Source organism: Polypterus senegalus, chromosome 10, assembly GCF_016835505.1.
Source record: "Polypterus senegalus isolate Bchr_013 chromosome 10, ASM1683550v1, whole genome shotgun sequence".
Lineage (NCBI taxonomy): Eukaryota > Metazoa > Chordata > Cladistia > Polypteriformes > Polypteridae > Polypterus > Polypterus senegalus.
The window spans coordinates 30,606,092-30,629,917 of record NC_053163.1 but is presented as its reverse complement, the minus strand read 5'-3'; the positions used below and the strand labels follow the sequence as shown (position 1 = coordinate 30,629,917).

The window sequence follows — 23,826 nt, the reverse complement described above, 5'->3', positions numbered from 1 at the left end:
CCATATAGGAATATGATTTTAACTTTAGGAAATAATATTTAGTAATGTATTGCCGAATGGACTCCAGATACTTTATAAAAATCTCAGTATTATCGTATCGTGGGTCTAGAATCTTGATCATATCATATGATGGTGTCCCTTGCAGTTCCCAACCCTGTGAGCTGCCAAGCTGGTGACACTAACTGGGATGACTTATCATGGAAATAATAAATAATATCAATAATAATATGCTATTGGAACTGGAATATTTTTATATATTAAAAGTAATCTTTCTCCATTAAAAAGAGTCCCATAGTTCTTGGCACTGTTGCCATCTTTTGCAGACGTCGTAAATGGCAGCAACTGACATATGAAACGTCACAGAAAATCTGTAGTACCGAAAAGAAAGAAAAAAAAAAAAAAAGATCAAAATCTCCCACAATTCCATACTGTTTAACCAAGAGTGTAGTACAGTCAGTTGGAGTCTAAACAATTTCTACAAAGATGGTTATCAAATTGCTGTAAGCGTCGTTAAAAACGTAATAAATGTATGAAATGCACAGCAGCTGTTAAATAACATGTACATTCTATTAAGCCACAAAACAACTCCCCATTCACATTTGAAAAGCAATATATATTTATAACAGGACATAAAAATTCAAAGGACTCTTCAGCAGTAAAAGGCACAACTTAGGTGTTTCCCACATGCTAATACTTCTTGAAATTTTATTTTGTCAGATCGTTTGATCTTCCTAGTGTAGAAGTGAGCTCTGCCAGCCTCCTCTCAGCCTGGATTGGCTTACCTCGACATTCTTTACTTCTTTTTTTTTTTAATACAGCATGTAATTCATGATTAGGAATAGTAGGCACTTCTGTTACCGTGATTTGTAATGACACGTGGAAAGCTTACATGGAGAAGCGCACTTTCCACTGTACCGAACAAAGCCTGTTAGGCAGCTGCATCAGTTGCTCTCTGTGAAATACAAGAATTCAACTTCTAATTTTTGGTGCAAGTGTTAAACATTTTAAAAACATAAGATAAAAAAAAATGAACAATGCTCCCTTGAAAGATGCACAAAATGTGCACAATAAAGTCAAAGTCCACTTGGAGCTCCTTTGCTCGGCAGAGTCAGCCCGGGCCTTCCTCTCACACTGGCATTGGTAGACTGAGCTTGTTGCCTTTAAGGACTGTTGAGGGAAAAAGAAAATTAAATTAGCGCATTCATTTATTCAGTTCATTGACTAATTACATAATAGGGATAATTAACCTATTAGACAGAGCAGTTGTGAAGCATAAGAAATGCAGCAAACAATTAACGTGAAGCGCTCCTCAGACAGCATTCTGAATTCAAGAGGAGTGCTGTTTGAGAAAAGCTGCTTTGAAATAAAAATGCAGAATACTCCACCGTGTAGACTGGGGTTACTTTAAAGTCACATGTTGCTTCATTTTAAACTCGGAGCCCTGGGCATTCAACTATTTATAGATTTAGCTGTGGTAAATCACACTGAATCAATAAATAAAAGAAAATCTCCAAACTCACAAATGCTGTGCTTTGCTTTGTTCCTCACATATGTTTAATCTTCATATAAAAGAACAAACACCTCACAAATATGTTATTCTCTACCACAACATCTTCTGAGAACAACTTCTCCCAACCATCCAAGAACAGTTTGGTGACCCACAATGCCTTTTCCAGCATGATGGAGCACCGGGCCATGAGGCAAAAGTGATGACTAAGTGGCTGAGAGAACAAAACATCGATATTTTGTGTCCATGGCTAGGAAACTCCCCAGACCTTAATGCCATTGAGAACTTGGGGTCAGACATCAAGAGGCTGGTGGACAAACAAAAACCCCCCAATTCGGACAAACTCTAAGCATCGGTTATGCAAGAATGAGCTGCCATCTGTCAGGATTTGGCCCAGAAGTTGATGGACAGCCTGCCAGGGTGGATTGCAGAGCTCTTGAAAAAGAAAGAAGGGCCAACACTGCAAATATTGACTCTTTGCATGAACTTAATGTAAATGTCAATAAAAACCTTTGAAACTTATGAAATGTTTATAATTATACTTCAGTATACCATAGAAAGGGTGGCACGGTGGTAGCGCTGCTGCCTTGCAGTTAGGAGACCAGGGTTCGCTTCCTGGGTCCTCCGTGTGTGGAGATTGCGTGGGTTCCTTCGGGTGCTCCGGTTTCCTCCCACAGTCCAAAGACGTGCTGGTTAGGTACACTGGTGGTTCTAAATTGTGCTTGGTGTGTGTGTGAGCCCTTTTGTAGCACCCAGTGATATCTGGATGTCTTTTATTAATCTCATAACTTTTTTCTTAGGGATCTCTGGGAAGAGTCAGGTGCTTTTTGCTCTCGTCTTCACCACACGTTATCTGGACCTGACTACCTGTTTTATCTCCATCTACAACTCAGTAATGAAGGTGAGTTTACTCTGGGCTGAAAATGGTAACTGCTTTAGTATTATTATCATCTGTTATCCAGTGAGTCCTTATCTATATATATTCATTTTGCATAATATCTGGTTTCCTCCCACAGTCCAAAGACATGCAGGTTAGGTGCATTGGCGATTATAATTTGGCCCTAGTGTGTGCTTGGTGTGTGTTTGTGTGTGTCCTGCGGTGGGTTGGCACCCTGCCCAGGATTGGCTCCTGCCTTGTGCCCTGTGTTGGCTGGGATTGGCTCCAGCCGAACCCCGTGACCCTGTGTTCGGGTTCAGCGGGTTGGAAAATGGATAGATGGATGGATAATATCCGGTTACCTCCCAGTCCAAAGATATGCAGGTTAGGTGCAATGGCAATTCTAAATTGTCGCTAGTGTGTGTTTGGTGTGTGGGTGTGTGTGCCCTGTGGTGGGCTGGCACCCTGCCCGGGGTTTGTTTCCTGCCTTGTGCCATGTGTTGGCTGGGATTGGCTCCAGCAGACCCCCGTGACCCTGTAGTTAGGATATAGCGGGTTGGATAATGGATGGATGGATATACCACAGAAACATCTGACAAAAAGATCTAAAAACACTGAAGCAGCAACATGGGTGAAAACCTAACACTTGGGTCATTCTCAAAACTTTTGGCCATGACTGTGCAAAGGTGAACTTTAAAAAATTAACAGCTACACTGGACAATGAAGATTTTGCCTCCTTAACACTCATGGGTGTATCTTACAGATTTTGACCTGCTGATGGCAAAAATCCCCTTAAAATGTTTCTATCTTAACACCCCGGGTAAGGATGCGCATCTCCTGACTTGGAGTGTCAGTAGACGAGACCGAGCAACCAAGGGATATGGAGTAAGAGAGACTCAGACTTGAAAAAATATATTCAAAATCAGGAATCTGTTTTATTCCAGCAATGCCCACACTATTCCATCCATCCATTTTCTAACCTGCTGAATCCGAACACAGGGTCACAGGGGTCTGCTGGAGCCAATCCCAGCCAACACAGGGCAGGAACCAATCCCGGGCAGGGTGCCAACCCACCGCAAGACACACACAAACACACCCGCACACCAAGCACACACTAGGGCCAATTTAGAATCGCCAATCCACCTAACCTGCATGTCTTTGGATTGTGGGAGGAAACCGGAGCGCACGAAGGAAACCCACGAGACACGGGAGAACATGCAAACTCCACGCAGGGAGGACCCGGGAAGCGAACCCGGGTCTCCTAACTGCGAGGCAGCAGCGCTACCACTGCGCCACCGTGCCGCCACCCACACTATTTTACAAAGAAATGTCTTGAAAAATACTGTATATTTACAATGTCCAATGCAAAGACACTTCCCAAAAGAAAAATCAGTGCAGGTGTTATAATATTTACAGTGGCTTCCAAATCAAATGTGAAGAAAAGACCAAATAAGAAAAAAAAACAAAAAAAACCTCTTCCACCTCCTTTGTCCAACTACAAAACTGATCACGAAGGACAGGCAAAAATAAATAAATAATCAAAACAAAATGAATAAACTAAGTACCAACTATACTGTATACACAAAGCACACTATGTTTCTCCGCTATTCAGTTAAATAACTCAGTGGCACAGATCTACACTACAGCTTGAAGACCTGGTCAAAAGACGACCCCTGGTGTTCGGACCCTGGTTTTATATCCCGAGCTCTTTTGACCATCCAATCCGCCTTTACGTTCCCCGCAGTGTTCCAATAATCAGACACGTCGGGATGTGCGCCATTCCTCAGCACGTGCTCAGGTGCAGTCCAGCCTATTTAAATATTCTCACTCCCGCGCGCGCGTACCCGTCTGTCTTGTTGACCTGTGGGCTTATCGTTCAGCCTCAGTTAAGTACTACTTTACTTTCTCCCGCGTTCACTCCTATACTTTGCCACACGTGTGAATTCACTTTTTTGCCGGCTACTTTAAAACGAAGCTTTCTGTCCTTCAGACCTGTCCACTGATGTTAGATATACCACTTTCACCCTCTCTCTTCCAGCGGTTACGGAAGCGCGCCACCGCACTTAGCCGTCAGAAACCGTGAGCGCGCACGAAAAACGGCCTCAGACGCGTGCCTCGGCGTCGTCCAATTTGAGCTCCACGTCTTGCACTGTAGACCTCCAGGCAGCCATTCGAACATCCGCTAAAACTTTGTACCGCGTACTTAATCAGTGTAGGGCCGCTAAAACAGCTAAACGGAAACTTTATTTCTTTTACATTTTTCTTTCCAAATGTCCGTGATAAGCCGATCGGCTGCCTCTTTATTTGCATTATGTACAGCCTCTGAAGTTGGCTTATTACACTATTATGTAGCATTTTATTGCAGTCATCTACTGTATCTGTTTTTTTTATTTATTTGCATTTTCCATACCGTCCCAACCTTTTCTGATTGGGGTGGTAATGGTATATCATAATACTTGGAAAATACTGGCTGCAAGCCTTGCAAGAAAGAACATGCACTTGTTGCCATTTTGTTTTTTTTAATTGTGTGCACCAGCTCTTCCTTTACAGGGCACTGAAACCACTTTCACTTTTGTGCACAAGCTGACATGGTGGCACAATTGCTAACACGACTGTGTTTGAATCCCAGACTGGGCAAGGTCGGTATGCTGCTTACTTCTGTGCAATTTTTTTTTTACCTCAATACTGCACTTTTTCTTCTGCATTCAAAAGATGTGCTTCCTATTGTAGATTAAATGACAATTTTAAACTGGGTGAGTGTTTGTGCACGACCAGCACATCATCCTGGATTGTTTCCTGATTTGTACCTGATGCTGCTGTAATGGACTCCAGTGTTCATTATCGGAAACTGGAAAATTACCAGATTTGATAACAGTGCCCTGCGGTGGGGGTTTGTTTCCTGCCTTGCGCCCTGTGTTGGCTGGGATTGGCTCCAGCAGACCCCCGTGACCCTGTAGTTAGGATATAGCGGGTTGGATAATGGAAGGATGGATAACAGATGCCTGAATGGATACAAAAGACTGATTGCGGATTGCAGGCGTTATTTGTTTAAATAATAACCTAGATATGGAAATCAGGGGAAGAGCAAAACAGGCAAGTTTCAATTTGCACTTTTTTGCAAAACCGATACTAAAATTTACTTTGCAAGTGATTTTGAAATTGCAAGATGCAAAACTCTCTAAAGAGTTTTTTTTTGGGTGGAAAATAAGCAATACTACTCCCTAAAGCCTCCTTTACACTTCTGTCCTCAGCTGTGTTCTTTTCTGCAGCTGCGTGAGCATACAATTCATACCACAACGGTGACATCAATTCTATTTTTGACTCTCGCTCACATCACCACAGAGGAGTGCAGTACGTTTTTTCCTTTTTCTTTTTTTTATTGTAACATACTGTATATTTTCCACACAAAGGCACACACAAATGTTCCTTCATGCGGATTTCTGTGTCTTCTCCACAAAAAAAAACTCAATAAATGGAAAATTGCTGCTACCGGTCTCCTCTCCCCACAGTCACCTAGCAGCCATCTTATGCTAAGTAATGATAGTCACAATCTAATGATTTTTTTCCACTAGAAGTCTTCATTTAATTACTAAAGGGTAAAACACAAGTGCAATTAATGCATGAAAACAGTTCCCAAACAACAATAAATATCTTTTTTCTTTTGTCAATGGCATGAATTTTGCTGAATTTTGGTGAAACGAAAGACAATAATTTCAATTTCATTGAAAATTCAATATTGTCTGAATCCTTTCACTCACCGCTACACATCATCATCTTTATATATAATACGCTTTCATGGCTATCCAGGATTTTAAATCACCTGTAGCTTGCAAACCGTATGACCCATTGACCTGAAATTTGGTACACATATATACTACGTGACATCTCCTATCCACTTTTGGGGTGATGATTGACCTCCAAGGTTATTCCTCTTTTTATTTGTATTTAATTTCATTGTAGAATCAACTCTCGGCAGCAGGGCGGTCGTGCAGCGCATGTGTACGGGCGCCATTCTCATCCCTTCCACCTTCGCCGTCACTTCCCTTACCACTTCATATCTTAAATCATTCTTGAGGCAGATTGAAAACAAGGCCCAGCTTAAGTGAAAAAGTAAAGAAACTGTACTAAGTAATTGCAACACAAACACTGACTTAATCAGTTTTAACGCAAAAAGATGCAGACAGAAGAAGAGAAGAAGCGGGTCACTAGGGTGGAGAAAAGAAGAGCTGCTCAGGAAGCAGCAAGCACATCAACCTCTGAGCAAACGAATGGTAAACGTACAGAGAAAGAGGATGAAAACTAGGAATGTGTGTATTCACTGCACGTTATCGTGTTGTGCGTCATTACTGGTTGCATTATAAAACATGGATGTGTACACTAAGTGCTGTGTAACTAAAACTTTAAAGTACTTGTCTTGACCAGTTTAAATATTTAAGAAAAGACTCTGGTTTTGATCTTGATTTTGCTTGACGTTCTATCATGGTCATTGGACTTTGAATTAAGAACTATCTTTTAGGGTTTGGTGAAAGAAAGAGGAATTGTTTGGTTTTGAATTTTGTAGCGTTGGCAAAGTACAAGTTGTAGAGGACAGCACGCATGGGCTGGTGTCTCGGCCAGGATTGGTCCTTTTCGTCTAACCGGCCAACATAGAGATCGGGGGAGTCTCAGTTTCAAAGATGTATGCTCCCCAAGCTCAGCAGATGACAGCATAATTGGGCTGAGGGGCCTGTTCAGGGACTGCTGGGAACTGTAGTGCAGTGGGGCAGCCCTGCTGGGGTCCATGGGTGCCACCAGAGGTTATGTTTCCTACTTTATGGAATTTCTGATTGACCCGGATGTACTTTCATCAGGCTATGTCCTTGTCCCTGAAAGTACTCCCATATCAAAGATAAAATGAGATACTCAACTTCATCCACGTGAGTTAGAGTCGGGTGTAGAGGACAGATGAAGCTAAAATGGGAGGTGAAGAGGTAGGATAAGACAGAGAACAAATACGAGAGAATTATTGTTTGGTTTATGCCAGATTTGAAGCCTTTGTGCCAGATATTATTATTATTAAAAAACAACTACTTAAAAGTGGGATTTGTGTCAGTGAGGTTGTGTCTGGTGTTCTGCAACACCCCCTACAAAGTATATCTCGTGATTAGGATTTTGGAAACTTCGTTTTTGTTTAAATGTCTCAGTTTTTACCTCATTAAAACTTCCTGCTATCGCTCTGCGTCCGTACACTAACGACACGAGCAGTAAAATCATGTAAGGAGACAATTTCAGGCTAGAATCTCTGACTGCTATCATAAATAAGACTTTCACATGCAAAAGGTGTACAGGAAAACTACAAATATCAAACTGTTATACTATCATCTACATACAGATAAAGAATTGTGCACATGCCCAAGAGGAGTACAGGTTTTTCCACTTTAGTTCTAGCAGTTCTAAGAGAAACTGGAATCAGCAGATGGCATGGAGAAGGCAGAATTAACACATGGATTGTAACTGAGAAGATAAAGAAAGTTTAGGATGTGTAGCCGGAACTGTGATCTGAGAGCAGAGCGTCAAGTCGTAAGTCAAAAAAGGGTAAGCATGACCAGAACAAAAAAAAAAAAACACAATTAGTAAATCATAATGAAAAAAATGTCATAACCAGTAAACTCGCAAACTAAAAATACAAAATGACAGAAAGGTTTTTGTTTTTTCTTTCGTGAATTGAAACCTGGATGTTTAGATAGGTGTGGTGCCATCTTTCTTAAACTTTGTGCTAATGACATCATGACCACCTTCAAGCACCATGTCTCCAACATGGCGGTGCTTCTAAGTAAAACAAGACAGCACTGTGGGGGAATGTGAGTCAATTTTAACAATGTTAAAAACAAAAGGAAGCAAAACGAGAATATAAACCATTATATTTTTTTGGCCTCAGGAACCCCAAAAAAACACACTCAAATAATTTTAGAAGCTAAAGAAAAATTGGAAGACATGAAACTTATGAGTCAGATCATGACACACAGCTTTTCTATTAAAAAAATACAAAGTTTCTAGTAGCCATGCTATTAAAATACCTTTAGTGAAGTATAAGTAGAAAAAGTCGCAGTAGAAGATGGTCTGCACCACGCCAGACACCACTGCAATCTGGTCCAGGAAGCCTTCCTCATAGTAGCGCCAGATCCAGTTCGCCAGATAGAGAGCCCGGTAGAGACCCAGGAAAAAGAGGTAGTGAGTAGTGATGGACTCGGCCTCTCCAGTCTTGGTGATCATGAAGAGCTGTGGAAGAATGGCCACCGACTCCAGGTAGATCGAGAAGGTCCACAGAATCTGCCAGGAATCAAACAAAAGTACAGGAACTCTAAAACAAATTCACTCTTATAAAAGCATTTACCTTACAAACTTGTAACAAAGTTCCTATACTTGCCAAACAGGTGTATGTTAAGTGACATCAATTTTTTGTTCTCTTTGCTTATTTTATATTTATTTTCCTTTTAATTGTTATATTATTATTTAAATAATTATTCAAAAAGTGTACGCACTTTTATATTTTTGTTGGAAATGGTGAAGGTGGGAGGAGTAGTAATTGGTCGTGTCTGAGAGTGTCTTGTTCTGTCTGGCAAGCCGGCTACCCTTGTAGTTTAGTATAAGAATTGTCACCCTGTGGTGAAGATGGCTGCACCAAAGAGGAACAGCGCTCTGTCATACACTTTGTGTGAGCAGAAGGTGCGCCGGGAGCACAAATTCATCTCTGCATGTGTGTTCAGTATGGGGATAAAGTTCTCTCTTGTAGAATCGTCTATGAATGGATTGAAATGTTTGAAAATGGCTGTACTAATGTGACGAATGCAGAGCACTCCAGACGTCCGGCCACAACCACGAGGAATGAAGAAAGAACCCTGGAATTGATTCGCGAAAATGCTGATGGCATTAAAACGTTGGTACGACACTGGGAAAATTGCATCTCAAAGGTAGGCGACTATAAAGAAAAGTGATGTAATTTGTTTTAGAAATTCTTAATAAATAGAGAAGAAAAAGTGCTGACACTTTTTAAACATCCCTCGTATGTTTTTCATGTTTTGTGTCATATCTGTTAGGTTTGTTGATTGTTTGCTATTTGTGTACCGTGTCTTTAAGTGTTCTGACATTGTACATTGCGGGTGGATCCCCCAAGTGGTGTGGTCACCCTGATGTCACAGCTGATTGGGACCACCCTCACCTTTATATTGAGATGAGAAAGATGGTCCAAGCAGTGGCTCATTTAGTTTCTTGGAGATATTACATCGAGTATTGTTTCTCTTTACATTTTCCAATATTTTGCTTCTCTTCTTAGATTACAGATTTTTGGACCTCATGTTGGGATTTTCCCTTTTTTTCCTAATTTTCTTATTGCTTATTCTAAATCAATTCTTCATTAAAAGATTCATTGTTTTGATTTGTCTTATCAAGCCAATGATTTGAAAGTTCCTCTGTCTTGAATGGCATTTTTGTATTTTTCTTGGAGATTTAAGATGTTTTAGATCCATCTCCCCATTTTTGGTCCTAGTAGACTGCAGCCTGGCTGTGGAGTCTGTGAGGCCTGCTGACTGGGAGTGAAGCGACATCTGGGCAGATTGCTGGATGCCCCATCCTGCTTTGTGGGACTTTTAGGAGGCCTCAAACTTGTTTTCGCCATTTTGTTTAGGTGTTTATGTGCTGGAATAAAAACAATAAAGTAAAAGACATTTGGCATGTCTTAATATCACACTTATATTTTATTACTATATTTGTGGCCTTTTTATGTTCATAATGGTAGGAAAGATCAAAGACATGGTGTTAGGTTTAAGAGTGACTCAGCATGAGTAGGAGTGGGTATGTGCCCTGTGATAGACTGGCATCACATTCAGAAGTTTTTTCCTATTTTGCTGCCCAATCAGTTCCTATCAATGCTGCCCATGACACACAGCTTTAAAAAATGAAAGGTGAATAGACAGATGAGTGTCATAGTAGAGGAACAAGCACAATTCTTGGACCAAAGTTCAGTTTCCCAATTCAGTATCCATGCAGACATCGTGTGCTCCATCCCTGACCAGATAGTTTCCATCAACAGCTCAAACACCTCTTGTTAGGTTAACTCCACCTTGGCCTGTCCTGTGTGTGCCAGTGTGGGTAATACCATGAACTGATACCCTGACTACTACTGGCATTGACCCAGCTACCTCAGAATGGATAAAGCAGTCTGAGAAATACAAGGATAGACCGTTAAATAGAAAGCCCAACTGTGAAATTTTAACTTGTTTTAATTTGCTTTACTGTGCCTTTGGAAAACAAAAATGTACACCATTTAGTTTTGTTTTCAGTGTAATATAATGTGGTCCAGTGTTTCTCAACCCATTGGTCGTTATACAAATGTGGGTCAGTGGATTCCCTCCATCAATTTACAAATTAAAAAAAAAAAATAAAATCACCCATTGCTTGAATCTTTTAGGGGGCTACTGATTACAGATTTCAGTTCTGCACCCAAATCAATGGGACATTTTACTCCTGCATACCGGGGAATTGAAACGACTGAGATAAGTCCAGTTACGCGCAGATGGCACCAGGATACACACCACACCCTTCTATAGCCTCTTACACCCTCAGGGCATTTCTCAGTAACTTCCCACCAGAAGAGGGTACCCCAAAATAAAGCCTTATTATTCTTAACAAAAGGCAGCACAGTCACTGTTTTAGTAGAAACTGACAGAGAACTTTTCAAATATGATAGAATGGGTGTTTATATCAAATTTTAAAAAACGCTGACATATAACTGCTGCTAAATTAATAAAATACAAAATATATAGTGCCTTCCATAATGTTTGGGACAAAGACAGATTTTCTTTGATTCTGCCCTCTGCTCCACAGTTTAAAATCACAAATCAAACAATTCAGACATCGTGATTAAAGTGCACATTGAAGACTTTCATTTAAAGGAATTGGCATGCATTTTGGTCAAGGAGCCGAAGCACGTTTAGAGCCCAGCGGCCATCTGCCAATTCATTCAAGAACAGAGAGACGTAACAGGAAGGTCCATGTGGAAATCGCATACCTCCAGAGGGGTGAAGTCATAATTCTCCAAGAATGATAACCCCGCAACCGGTATCAGAAGAAACTCCACACGGAAAGTATCGTTTTCCTTGTCGTAGGACCCTCTGAATCGTATGTAGATGAGGTAGACTGTAGCGTACGCCAAAATCAAAAACACAACCTAGAAAATAGAGATTGAGACAATAAAAAAGGGCAAGTTAGTTGTGCATACAGGAGTTGAGCGTGGCTAAGATAACAAACAGCAGTGGAATGTAAGGTCGTCTGGGTGAGGATGTCTGACGTTGAAAGACCCAAAACACGAGATAACCCCAGATTACATCACTAATGATGTGCCCCAGTACATCGGAAGATGTATAGTTTAACTAGGATCTTATAGAAGGTTGAACACTCCTCTTCTTCTTCTTTTGACTGCTCCTGTTAGGTGTTGCCTCAGTGTATCATCTTCTTCCATATCTTTCTGTCCTCACCATCTTGTTCTGTCACACCCATCACCTACATGTCCTCTCTCACCACATCCATAAACCTTCTCTTAGGCCTTCCCATTTTCCTCTTTCCTGGCAGGTCAATCTTTTGCTAATCTTCATCAAATAGCAAAACTTTTAGAACTGTAGCATATATTAGGTTTAGTAAAGTCCAGGAGGTTATTCTACGAAGCACGATTAGGAAATCAAGATTTGGCTGTGAAAACCTCAATTAAATAAACCTCATTTTCCAACAAAGGCTCATTCGGTTCCAGAAATGCAAAGTGTTTCCAACTAACTCAAGTTAATGAACTGTTCTCAACAGCACAAGGCCTGCCACTTAACGGAGAGCCTACTGCATGGCTGACCGATGATGACGAAATAATCAACAGTGAAGTACTCACTCGTGCGATTTAAGCAGCCCAGAGAACTGAACATCGATAACATCAAACACAGTTCAAAAAGCACAGAGAAGAATGAAATATTAGCAGATTGGAGTGCCTATGACTTAGCGTGAAACTGGTGAAATGTACAATGTATTACGGGACAGCTTTTAGTTTTATTTAACTGTCATACAACAGATGAACATGTAAAAGTGATAACGGCAGTCTTTGCATCACCTAATAAAGAAGTAACAGTTGAGGTATAATAACATAAAAAAAGGAAATGCGTCTGCTATAAACAAAGCGTAAGAGGCTGTGTCTTCAGTTCTGAATTTGTGCATTGCATAATTAAACATCAACGGCATTATCAACATTAAAAAAATTAAATGTATTTGTGAATGTCATACTTGAAACACTTCAAACAAGTAAGCCTTCAGTAGCAATATGAAAGGCATTTGGCAGCACTTCTAATATTTCTAAAGTGTGTTCTTGTATGTAGTTTTGAATATACAGTACATTTATATGTAAAAATATCTCACACATTTAGCAATCAAAAAGAAAGCGGCAGCATCTGGCACTCGTGCGATGCCCCAATGCCACTCCTGGTGAAGGAGTTTGCCCTCAAAGTAATGTCTGATTTGCACAAAATGACCGGATCTCCACGTCATTGTTATTTAAATGGACTGACTGGACATTATGGAATGATTTGTGCAGCATGTCACACAGTCAGGCTTTAATGAGTTTAGTACTGCATTTATTGTGATGGCAGGTCTGTTTACTGAGCTCATGACGGTTAGGAAATTTAAAGTACACTCTTAAAAAGGCTGGTTCTTTAATGGCGGCACTTTATGTTTCTTCTCTGGGTTGTATGGTTTCTCATAGAAGCCATTGCTTGACCAAGCACTGTTTCATTCTGGGAAGAGTTCTTTGCATCTGAAGTTGGTCCTTTGTGCCTTGAAAAACTTCCCAATGGTTTAAATAAACTGAAATCTTGAATATATTGTAAGCTACCTAGCAGAATACTAACAGAATAAGAAAACCTGCACTTAGCCTGTGTTGTTGTAAGCAGTAATGTCCTTTTAAAATCATGAGCCCATTACTGTCTCTTCTTGGTTATTTGCTGTGTGAAGCTTGTTATGGATCTAAATGAACAAAAGTTGTTTTTGGAACCTTCATGTGGAAGGGTCTTTAGGGAAGCAAAAATGGTCCCCCATGGCATCACTCTGAAGAATCACTTTGCACTTTGATTTTTAAGAATGTACTTGGGGGCTTGGCCCCCTGCTCGCTTTATACTAGCCACTTTGCGGGTCAGCTGCTCACGTATGAGGATGTGGATGGACAGTTTAAACAGATTTTCATTTTCATGCGAATTGTTACATATGCATAATAGAACTAACTATTTTACATTCAGTGAGTAATTAACCATATTAAAAAATAGTAAAACGTAATAATTTGAAAGTAAGTTATGTTTTATGTTGCGTTAGAATTATTTGTTACGTTATACGATTTTGTTCTGTTTGGATTTGAAATTTAAACACAAATACTTTTTCAACTTACACTTTTACTGTAAAATGTCAGTAAAAACTATTTTTTAAATAAAATTTACATCAATATCGCATTGAATTTTGATTCTATGTTTGCATTTTCATTGTGACAGCGCAACATATAACTGCCGGTGAGTAAATATCGTTTCTTTCTCTCTAAAAAATAAACCGACTTCACTTCAGGACAGGCCCACCAAACCATCAAGGTAATTAAAAAGGCAGGCTTAGTTATGGGATGCACTCTGGACCCCCTGGAGTTTATAGCGAAGAATTAAGACTAAACTGAGTGTCATTATCAATAAAGCTGTACATCCTCTCTCTGACACAGTAACACTGAGGACTTTCAGCCAACAGATTATTCAGTAGACGTGCGTCAAGAAATGCGACTGGGGCTCCTTCATAACAATGACAATATGTCTGCATAATACCTCACTGTGACTGGGACTACAAGACAGAACTTTTTCTTTCTTTTGGATTTTTTGCTTTATACACTTCTAGTGTGTGTTTAGACCGATGATTGTGTATGTATATTTATTTACTTACCTATGTATCTACCTATTTATGTGTGAATTTATTTATTTAAAGAGCGTCTGTAAAAAGCCAAATTCCCCCCTGCTTCTTAAACTCTCTCATTTTCAAGGCGCCATTCTGACCTCCTGCCTCCTTTTACACTTGCAGTCTTTGAATGCGACTCTCCGCTTGCGTCTCGTGCCGTTTCCCCTCCTTCTGTGTCGCACACTCGCATTTCCTCTTTAGTTGCATCACCAAAGGTAAGCTGACCGATAAGTTTGGTTAGAGGGACTGGACACACAGACCCTAGTGTATTATTATATAGCAGATACAGTGATTTACTTTATTAATAAATTATGAAGTAATCCTTCCAGTTAAACACATCTAATGTGTTATTGTTTGGGTCATTATAACCACTAACCATTACAATGTCTGAATTACTGTAATTTCTGACTGGTGTGTAAACTCCAGCCATTCTGTCCCTGCTAATATTTCTAAAATAAAGCACACCTCTCTGGTGTCTTTAGAAGTTACCTGATGTATAGATAGAGACATATAGGGAGAGAAATTTGTCCCCAGGGGGAAATTTGGCTTTATACAGAAATTATTTAAATAAATAAATACATGAATCGACATAAATATACACACACCCTTTGGGCTGAACAGACACTGCCCGTCATAATTACTGTATATACTTGCATGTAAGTTCCCCCGCATTTAGAGATTGATTTTACCGTATAATTTCCAGTATTTTTTAATATCGGTCGTATAAGTCGAATGTGGAAAACTCACGCTACTGGTCCAAATGATTATGATATGTTAACACCTACCTGAGAGAGTAACCACGGAGCACTCTGTCTGTTCTTTTCTATGTATTATGCCTACGTGACCACATGGTAATACCTAAACTATTCCGAAGTGCCGTTTGCATTGTTTTGCGTTTTTTATATCTTACACCCTCCTACACCTTTATCGTAAGAGCATCCCGTATCTGTGATGGAGCGTTCGATCAGAAGAAAATATGAAGCTGGTTTTAAATTAAAAGTCATTGAAGTGGCAAAAGAAATTGGTAACTGCGCCGCAGCAACTAAATTCGATGTGTCTGAGAAACTGGTGTGAGATTGGAGGAGACAAGAAGATGTAAAAAAAAATAATTAATTGTCGCATGTTTGAACAGACGTATAAGTCGGAGTCTGATTTTATGATCGATTTTTTGTGTTTCAAGACCCAGCATATACGAGAGTATATACGGTGCTATGTATCTAACAACACCAGCAGTATCTCTCCACCTTAGATATTCTAAACAACAATGAACTGGTGTGCGATAAAATTATGACTAGAGCACCAGTCCAACACAGGACAAACACCGTGTGTAACCACCTAAGGTAGACTTAAAGCTAAAGATCAACAAAAAATGATGCATGGTGAAAGGATCTCAGAAGCTTCCAAGAGGGAAACTCTGTTGGTCTGAAATTAAAGCCTTGTTGATTGTTGATCCTGCTTGACTTTTGCCTCAAGTTCCTGGATCACAGAATAATTCACCAAAAATTGATTACTGGCTTTATGCATGTAGAACGATATTGTTATGATTATTTTTATTATACATGGCTGCACATGACTAATATTATTGTCAGGTTTGCTGATGATGACAGCTGTGATGGGTTTGATCACCAACAACAATCAGCAGGCTTACTGGGATGAAGAAGAGAGACTGTCAGAATGATCTCAGGACGAGTGTCTACCTCTGAATGCCAGCAAGACAAAAAAGCGGATTGTGGACTTTGAGGGAAAACAGCACATGCACCACCACACCCTCGGCATTAACAACACTTAGATGGAGAGGGTGGACAGTTTTAGATACCTTGGTGTCCACATCACAGAGGACTTGACATGATCAAAGCACATCGACAGATTGGTGAAAGAGTCATGGCAGCATCTTTATGACCTCAGAAATTTTAGGCTGCAACACCCCATACTAAAGAATATCTATAAATCCATCATTGAATGTATCCTGACAGGAAATATTACCACCTGCTTTGGGAAAAGCGCTACCATAAGGCTCTACAGAGAGTGATGCAGTCAGCTGAAGGCATCACTGGATGTACAACCTCAAAACTCCAGGACATTTACAACAAGTGATGTCAAGCCATGACAATGAAAATGATCAGAGATATCAGCCTTCTTATCAACGGAATCTTAATGGTGTTGTGTGAGGACCAATTCAGAGAGACTGAGGAGGAGCTCCTGTCCACAGTCCATCTGCATCTTAAAATGAGGACAGCGCCTACGGCTATATGATGCCTTGTTGTGAATTCTCTTTTAGTAAGTTATCCCTTTACTATTATTTGATATAGTATTAATATAATAATGTCACTGTACATATTGATATTTATTGAAATTTAAAGAATTGAGTATTTTATTATATTTTTCTACTAGTGCACAGTCTTAGAGTTCAGCAGCTAAGCATTTCACTAAATACTATACTGTGTATAATAATTGTGACAAAAAATAAAAATCAAATCAGATTTTCCCAGTAATAATAGTAAGAATTACTTCAAATAAAGCATCAACCACAGAGCATAATAATAGCAAGATGTCAAGCAATTCTATAGGAAATAATAAATTAATTCAAAATAATGAAATATTATAAAAAGTAAAACCGTCCATCCTCTTTTCTGAACCTAATTTTTCAGTATTAATGCCACAACTCATCTTGACAAGAAGTCCATGCAGACACAAGGCAAGGACCGGCACTGGAAGGGACCCCAATTCATCACAAGGGGCTTTCTCTTGTACACTCTGGAGATTTACAGTTGCCAGTTAATCTAACATGCATGGATTTGGGAAGGGGAGGAAAGCAGCGAACACTACAAAAATGTATGTGCACCCATATACAGTAAAGTCAATAAATAACGAAATGGAAATAATAAATATGACTATGGTTTTTATTATGATTAGACTTTGTTGAAAATCTGTAATATATTATGAAAAATTAATATATAGATAAGGACTCACTGGATAACAGATGATAATAATACTAAAGCAGTTACCATTTTCAGCCCAGAGTAAACTCACCTTCATTACTGAGTTGTAGATGGAGATAAAACTGGTAAACAGGTCCAGATAACGTGTGGTGAAGACGAGAGCAAAAAGCACCTGACTCTTCCCAGAGATCCCTAAGAAAAAAATTATAAGATTAATAAAAGACATCCAGACATCACTGGGTGCTACAAAAGGCGAGAAGTCTCAAGTAGAGTTAATCTTGAGAATAGCAGACATTGTTATAATTTTAATGCAGATTAGGTCCATCCATATGATTGATGTAAAAGCAAAAGAAAAGAATGAATGAACAGGTGAACAAAAAATGCTTACTCAAAGCTTTCTTTCAGAAACTCAATTTAATTTTCTTCCGAAGTATGCTGACAAAAAGTTAAAGGTAGTAATGGTGATCAGTGCTGTTATTACTTGTAACATAAGAACTGACAGATAATAATAATAATAATAATAATAATAATAATAATAATAATAATAACAACAACAATTAATATTTCATACTATAGTACTACTACTACTTCCACAACAGATGATCTTGTTCCATATACTACTACTACAAATAATAATAATAATAAATAAACGGCCCATACAAACGATCCATCCATCCATCCATTAATCCTCTAAATCCGCTTTTCCAGAGGTGAAATGCCGAGAAGCTGCGCCCTGACCAGCAAGCAAATCCCTGGACTGCGCGCCAGTCCATCCCAGGCTGTACGCGCGCACACACAGACGCGCACTTCAGGGACCAAATCAGCAGAGCCAATCCACCTCAAAGATGAACGCTCCAACAGAGTGTAATTGCAGACCGCAGGACCTATGAGTTTGGCAGTGGCGTAGCGTAGTGGGGGCGGCCCGCCCCGGGCGGCACTTTTAGGGGGAATTACTGTATATAAAGAATTACTGTATATTTTAGTCTTTTATATTGAAATACCTAAATAAGGGTACGCTACGCCACTGGAGTTTGGTCATGTAATGCTTTAACATCGCGAAACACCCTCAACGTCAGTCACGTAATACCCATCGCATTCGACTATGATTAACATTAGGGTCCCGTTACACTATGGCTAAGATTAGGGTTGTAGGAAGGTTATCACAGTCAAAGACCGTTTTGTGACTGACGTTGTGGGCATTACCTGATCTGTGTCATAGTTATTGCAGGCTGCAAATAGACCCTTTTCCAACGTTTCGTATGCAATCCCGACGTTCTACGGATGTCCACTAGATGTCACATTTTCGCACTGCAGCCGCGAGACTTTACGTGTCTTCTGTGCCACGTCACGGAAATCAGAATCCAGGAAGCCGCGCTGTAGCGGCACCAACAGACGGGTTAATCTGTCCAAATGCAGGCCATGCATTTCTATCCCACTTCGATCGGGGGGCCACACCAGTTGTAATGTTCTGAACAAAGTACTGGTAGCCTGAAGGCATCGCCTGCTGATGACGATTCCAGGTGCCCGAAAGCAAACAGTTGCATTTTTTTCCCCGAGTCGTGAATGCTGTCCAGATTCTACAGGACTGCAAGATTCAATGATGTTTGCTGTCTCTGCAATTGATAGAAATTGTGTATCCACGTTTGGGTGAATTGCAGCTTCTCTTAACTTGTTAAAGGAGTTAAAAGTTTATATATTTCCCCAATTTTTATCGAGCTATGCGTTGCGTATGTTTAATATTAGGCGCGCTGCTGTTTAATACTGTTGTAAAAGTATCGATACAAAACCAGTTTAATGAAAATGTGCCATCATAACAATGCCTTCAAGTACACAAATAATAACAACTGTGGTTACTCGAGCAAAGGTATCAGAGCTTGTCTTTTTACTTATTTTCATAATAAAAAGGCTACTTTACCCGCACACGATTTCGATCTCCATATCTTGAGGAACAGAATGATGATCGCCAGTAAGTGCGAGATGTCGCCCGCCAATCTGAAGACGTTCATCTTGTCAGATGTGCAGAATTCTAACAAGATGTTTTTCTGTTATCCAGCCTGCCCAAAGAGTAGATACTCCTGCAAAGGAGAGCGGACCGTAAAGAGAGCAGGGGCAGGGCTGGGTGACGTGGGCAACTTGTTTAATTTACTTAACAACTTTGCTTCTGGATCGTCCTCCCGTATGGTATTCTCCAGTCTGCACGGCGTCTCCACTCTCTTTCGGTCCCTCTCCGAGTCTTGCCCCTTTTTTTTTTTCTTTTTAATGGTCGGTGACGTGGCTAGTTAGCTTAAACTCTCGGAGCACAGAGGGCTGAGCGAAGCTGAGGACTTGCGCAGCAACCTCAGTTCAGATCAAATTACTGACCCCCAATTGAGACTAAGGGGGGCTTTTAGAGTGGCAAGCTGGGTGGAGTTGGCGCGGCTTCTTAATTGTAGCAGCACTCACACTGGCAACCGTGCATTTCGCACATTCAGGAGACGCGTTTGACCGATCTGACATGACTTCAACAAACTCTTCACGTCGAGCATGCTGTACGCGGACTAGTTGTGCTGGTACTATTTGAAATGTCACTCGCGCTGCGATGCTGGACCGACGTCCCGCCCAGGGTTACACGCCCCCTGGCTCTGATCAACCCCCGACTTTCACAGAGAGATGGATGAACGGATGTGCACTAACGCACAGAAGTGTGAAATCACGCATCTTTTTCAAAATAGCTGATATTATTTTTTGTCAATTTACCATTAATCTAATAAAAATAATTGCCAAGATATTACTAATGTAGCAAATGACTATTATTGTTTGAAAGGACTGATTTATAATTTTTTACTGATAACCTCAAAGCTCTTTTTCAGCTGCCATTACTTCCGTGTCTTAATAGTAAACTCTCATTGCACATTCTTAATCAATCATTTTTAAAATACTTATTGGTTATTAGAGAAACCTTTGTTCTAGTAGAGGCAGTCCTGGCTCTGCCACTACCTCTGAGACTCGGCCATATCTGTGTTGTGGAAAAATCGACAGGGCCACCCTGAAGTCATGTTTCTGTTTGGGATTGTATTCACCAAGGTCGCTCCTCAGCCAAACTTGCCATGCCTTTAAGTGCTATATTTTATATATATAACTATGTATATGTGTTTATACTGTATATACAGTCATATGAAAAAGTTTGGGAACCCCTCTCAGCCTGCATAATAATCGACTCTTCTTTCAACAAACAAAGATAACAGTGGTATGTCTTTCATTTCCTGGGAACATCTGAGTACTGGGGTGTTTTCCGAACAAAGATTTTTAGTGAAGCAGTATTTAGTTGTATGAAATTAAATCAAATGTGAAAAACTGGTTCTGCAAAAATTTGGGTACCCTTGTAATTTTGCTGATTTGAATGCATGTAACTGCTCAATATGATTACTTGCAACACCAAATTGGTTGGATGAGCTCGTTAAGCCTTGAACTTCATAGACAGGGGTGTCCAATCATGAGAAAAGGTAGTTAAGGTGGTCAATTGCAAGTTGTGCTTCCCTTTGACTCTCCTCTGAAGAGTGACAGACAGCATGGGATCCTCAAAGCAACTCTCAAAGATCTGAAAACAAAGATTGTTCAGTCTCATGGTTTAGGGGAAGGCTACAAAAAGCTCTCTCAGAGGTTTAAACTGTCAGTTTCAACTGTAAGGAATGGAATCAGGAAATGGAAGGCCACAGGCACAGTTGCTGTTAAACCCAGGTCTGGCAGGCCAAGAAAAACACAGGAGCGGAGAATGGTTACAGACAACTCACAGATCACCTCCAAAGACCTGCAAGAACATCTTGCTGCAGATGGTGTATCTGTACACCATTCTACAATTCAGCGCAATTTGCACAAAGAACATCTGTCTGGCAGGTTGATGAGAAAGAAGCCCTTTCTGAACTCACGCCACAAACAGAGTCTCTTGTTGTATGCAAATGCTCATTTAGACAAGCCAGATTCATTCTGGAACAAAGTGCTTTGGCTGATGAGACAAAAATTGAATTATTTGGTCAGAACAAAAAGTGCTTTGCATGGTAGAAGAAGAACACCACATTCCAAGAAAAACACCTGCTACCTACTGTCAAATTTGGTGGAGGTTCCATCATGCTGTGGGGCTGTGTGGCTAGTTCAGGGACTGGGGCCCTTGTTAAAGTCGAGGGTTGGATGAATTCAACCCAATATCAACAAATTCTTCAGGATAAAGTATCAGTCACAAAGTTGAAGTTACGCAGGGGTTGGATATTTCAACAAGACAATGACCCAAAACACAGTTTGAAATGAAATGGGCATCACAGTCCACTGACTTGAATATCATCAAAAATCTATAGGATGATTGGAAGCAGGCTGTCCATGTTTGGCAGCCATCAAATTGAACTGAACTGGACAGATTTTGTATGGAAGAATAGTCAAAAATACCTCCATCCATAATCCAGACACTCATCAAAGTTGTGTACTTATATTTATTTATGTATGTATGTGTGTGTGTGTATGTATATATATATATATATATATATATATATATATATATATATATATATATATATGCTCAGAAAAAGAAACGTCCTCTAACTTTCAACTGTTTTACTTTCAGTAAACTTAACGTGTAAATATTTGTATGAACACTAAAAGAGTAAACACCATAAGACATAAACTAAAAATGTTTCACAATGTGTCCCTGAATGAAGGGAGGCTCAAAATCAAAAGTACCAGTCAGTATCTGGTGTGGCCACCAGCTGCTTGAAGTACTGCAGGGCATCTCCTCCTCATGGACTGGACCAGATTTGTCAGTTCTTGCTGTGAGATGTTACCCCACTCTTCCACCAAGGCACCTGCAAGTTTCTGGACATTTCTGGGGGGAATGGCCCTAGCCATCGATCCAAATCGATCCCGCTCCAGGGTACAGGCCTCGGTGTAACGCTCATTCCTTCGACGATAAACACAAATCCGTCCATCACCTCTGGTGAGACAAAACCGTGACTCATCAGTGAAGAGCACTTTTTGCCACTCCTGTCTGGTCCAGAGAAGGTGGGTTTGTGCCCATAGGCGCCGTTGTTGCTGGTAATGTCTGGTAAGGACCTGCCTTACAACAGGCCTACAAGCCCTCAGTCCAGCCTCTCTCAGCCTATTGCGGACAGTCTGAGCACTGATGGAGGAATTGTGTGTTCCTGGTGTGACTCGGGCAGTTGTTGTGGCCATCCTGTACCTGTCACGCAGGTGTGATATTCGGATGTACCGATCCTGTGCAGGTGTTGTTACACGTGGTCTTCCACTGCGAGGATGATCAGCTGTCCTTCCTGTCTCCCTGTAGCGCTGTCTTAGGCGTCTCACAGTGCGGACATGGCAATTTATTGCCCTAGCCACATCAGCAGTCCTCATGCCTCCCTGCAGCATGCCTAATGCACGTTCACGCAGATGAGCAGGGACCCTGGACATCTTTCTTTGGGTGTTTTTCACAGTCGGTAGACAAGTCTCTTTAGTGTCCTGCGTTTTTAGAACTGTGACCTTAAATGCCTACTTTCTGTAAGCTGTTAAGGTCTTAACGACCATTCCACAGGTGCATGTTAATTAATTGAACATGCATGGAAAACATTGTTTAAACCCTTTACAATGAAGATCTGTAAAGTTATTTGGATTTTTAAAACATTATTGTTGAAATACACAGTCCTGAAAAAGGGACGTTTCTTTTTTTGCTGAGTATATATATCCATAAACACGCCGATCTATCCCATAGAAGTGCGCCCCGCATCGCCCTCCACTCTGGACTCCAGCGATGACCCGTCCGCCACCAGGTGCGTTCTGACAGAGAAGTTTTATTTATTTGTCCACGTGACTGTTGCAGAAACTGCCACATTATAACCTTTTTTTTAATTGGCAGTACTTGATAGTAGAAGAGATGAGGAAAACAGCTTTGCGTCTTTCTACTTTTTAACTGCGCTGAGTTGTAAACAATGTAAAGACAACACCGCCTTCAGCGGCGAGGGGTCGTGAGAACAAAGTGGACCCTGGAAGGTGCAGAATGTCGGGCTGCTCTGCCGGGTCGAGAGCTTTGCAGTTTCTGGCGGCGTCCTCTCTTCTTGCACTGTTTGTGACACTTCGAGTCCCCCTTGGCTCCTGGGGCTCCACTCAGATCTTTCCGAATGAGTGTGATCAGCACCATCAAAGGAAAACTTTCTTTGTAAATTGTGCTGCATGACTACTTACTGTCCCTTAAGGCGACTTCAGGTCACTAAAACCCTGCAACATTCAAGATTGCTTTTGTGATGAATTCTTTTAAGATGATGGAGAAGATGTACCGACCTCTTCATGTTAAGTTTTGGACTTGGGAATTGTTTGGACCTTCTGCCCGTTAAGCATGGAAGGGCAGCGTTCACATTTCTCAGAATAATTTTTTTCTCTTAAATCACAGGCACGTAGTGCACTTGGAAAAATTAATATTATTTGTCAAATGAAGTACCAAATATCCACTGATACACATTTGTATGACAAGTCAATTAAAGAGTCCGACAAACAGCAAC

At 40.5% G+C, this 23,826-nt stretch overlaps 1 protein-coding gene across 1 annotated transcript; it reads right to left on the bottom strand.

The window, feature by feature from the left end:
• Positions 1-592: 592 nt before the first annotated feature.
• LOC120537017 (ER lumen protein-retaining receptor 3) lies at positions 593-19,886 on the bottom strand. Its single transcript, XM_039765610.1, has 5 exons — positions 19,227-19,886; positions 17,403-17,503; positions 11,431-11,589; positions 8,441-8,693; positions 593-1,167 (listed from the first exon to the last, which is right to left on the bottom strand). The coding sequence occupies exons 1-5, from the start codon at positions 19,315-19,317 to the stop codon at positions 1,127-1,129; spliced, it is 645 nt and encodes a 214-aa protein (XP_039621544.1). The 5' UTR covers positions 19,318-19,886; the 3' UTR covers positions 593-1,126.
• Between the last annotated feature and the right edge of the window lie 3,940 nt (positions 19,887-23,826).

What these genes read in the sequence shown, in the direction of transcription:
- LOC120537017 (XM_039765610.1), bottom strand. Translation starts at nt 19,317, where the DNA reads ATGAACGTCTTCAGATTGGCGGGCGACATCTCGCACTTACTGGCGATC. An exon ending in ATGACTTCACCCCTCTGGAG is followed by an intron (nt 8,694 to 11,430) that starts GTATGCGATTTC and finishes GATTCCTGGCAG; the next exon opens with ATTCTGTGGACCTTCTCGAT. An exon ending in CTACTTATACTTCACTAAAG is followed by an intron (nt 1,168 to 8,440) that starts GTATTTTAATAG and finishes TTCCCTCAACAG; the next exon opens with TCCTTAAAGGCAACAAGCTC.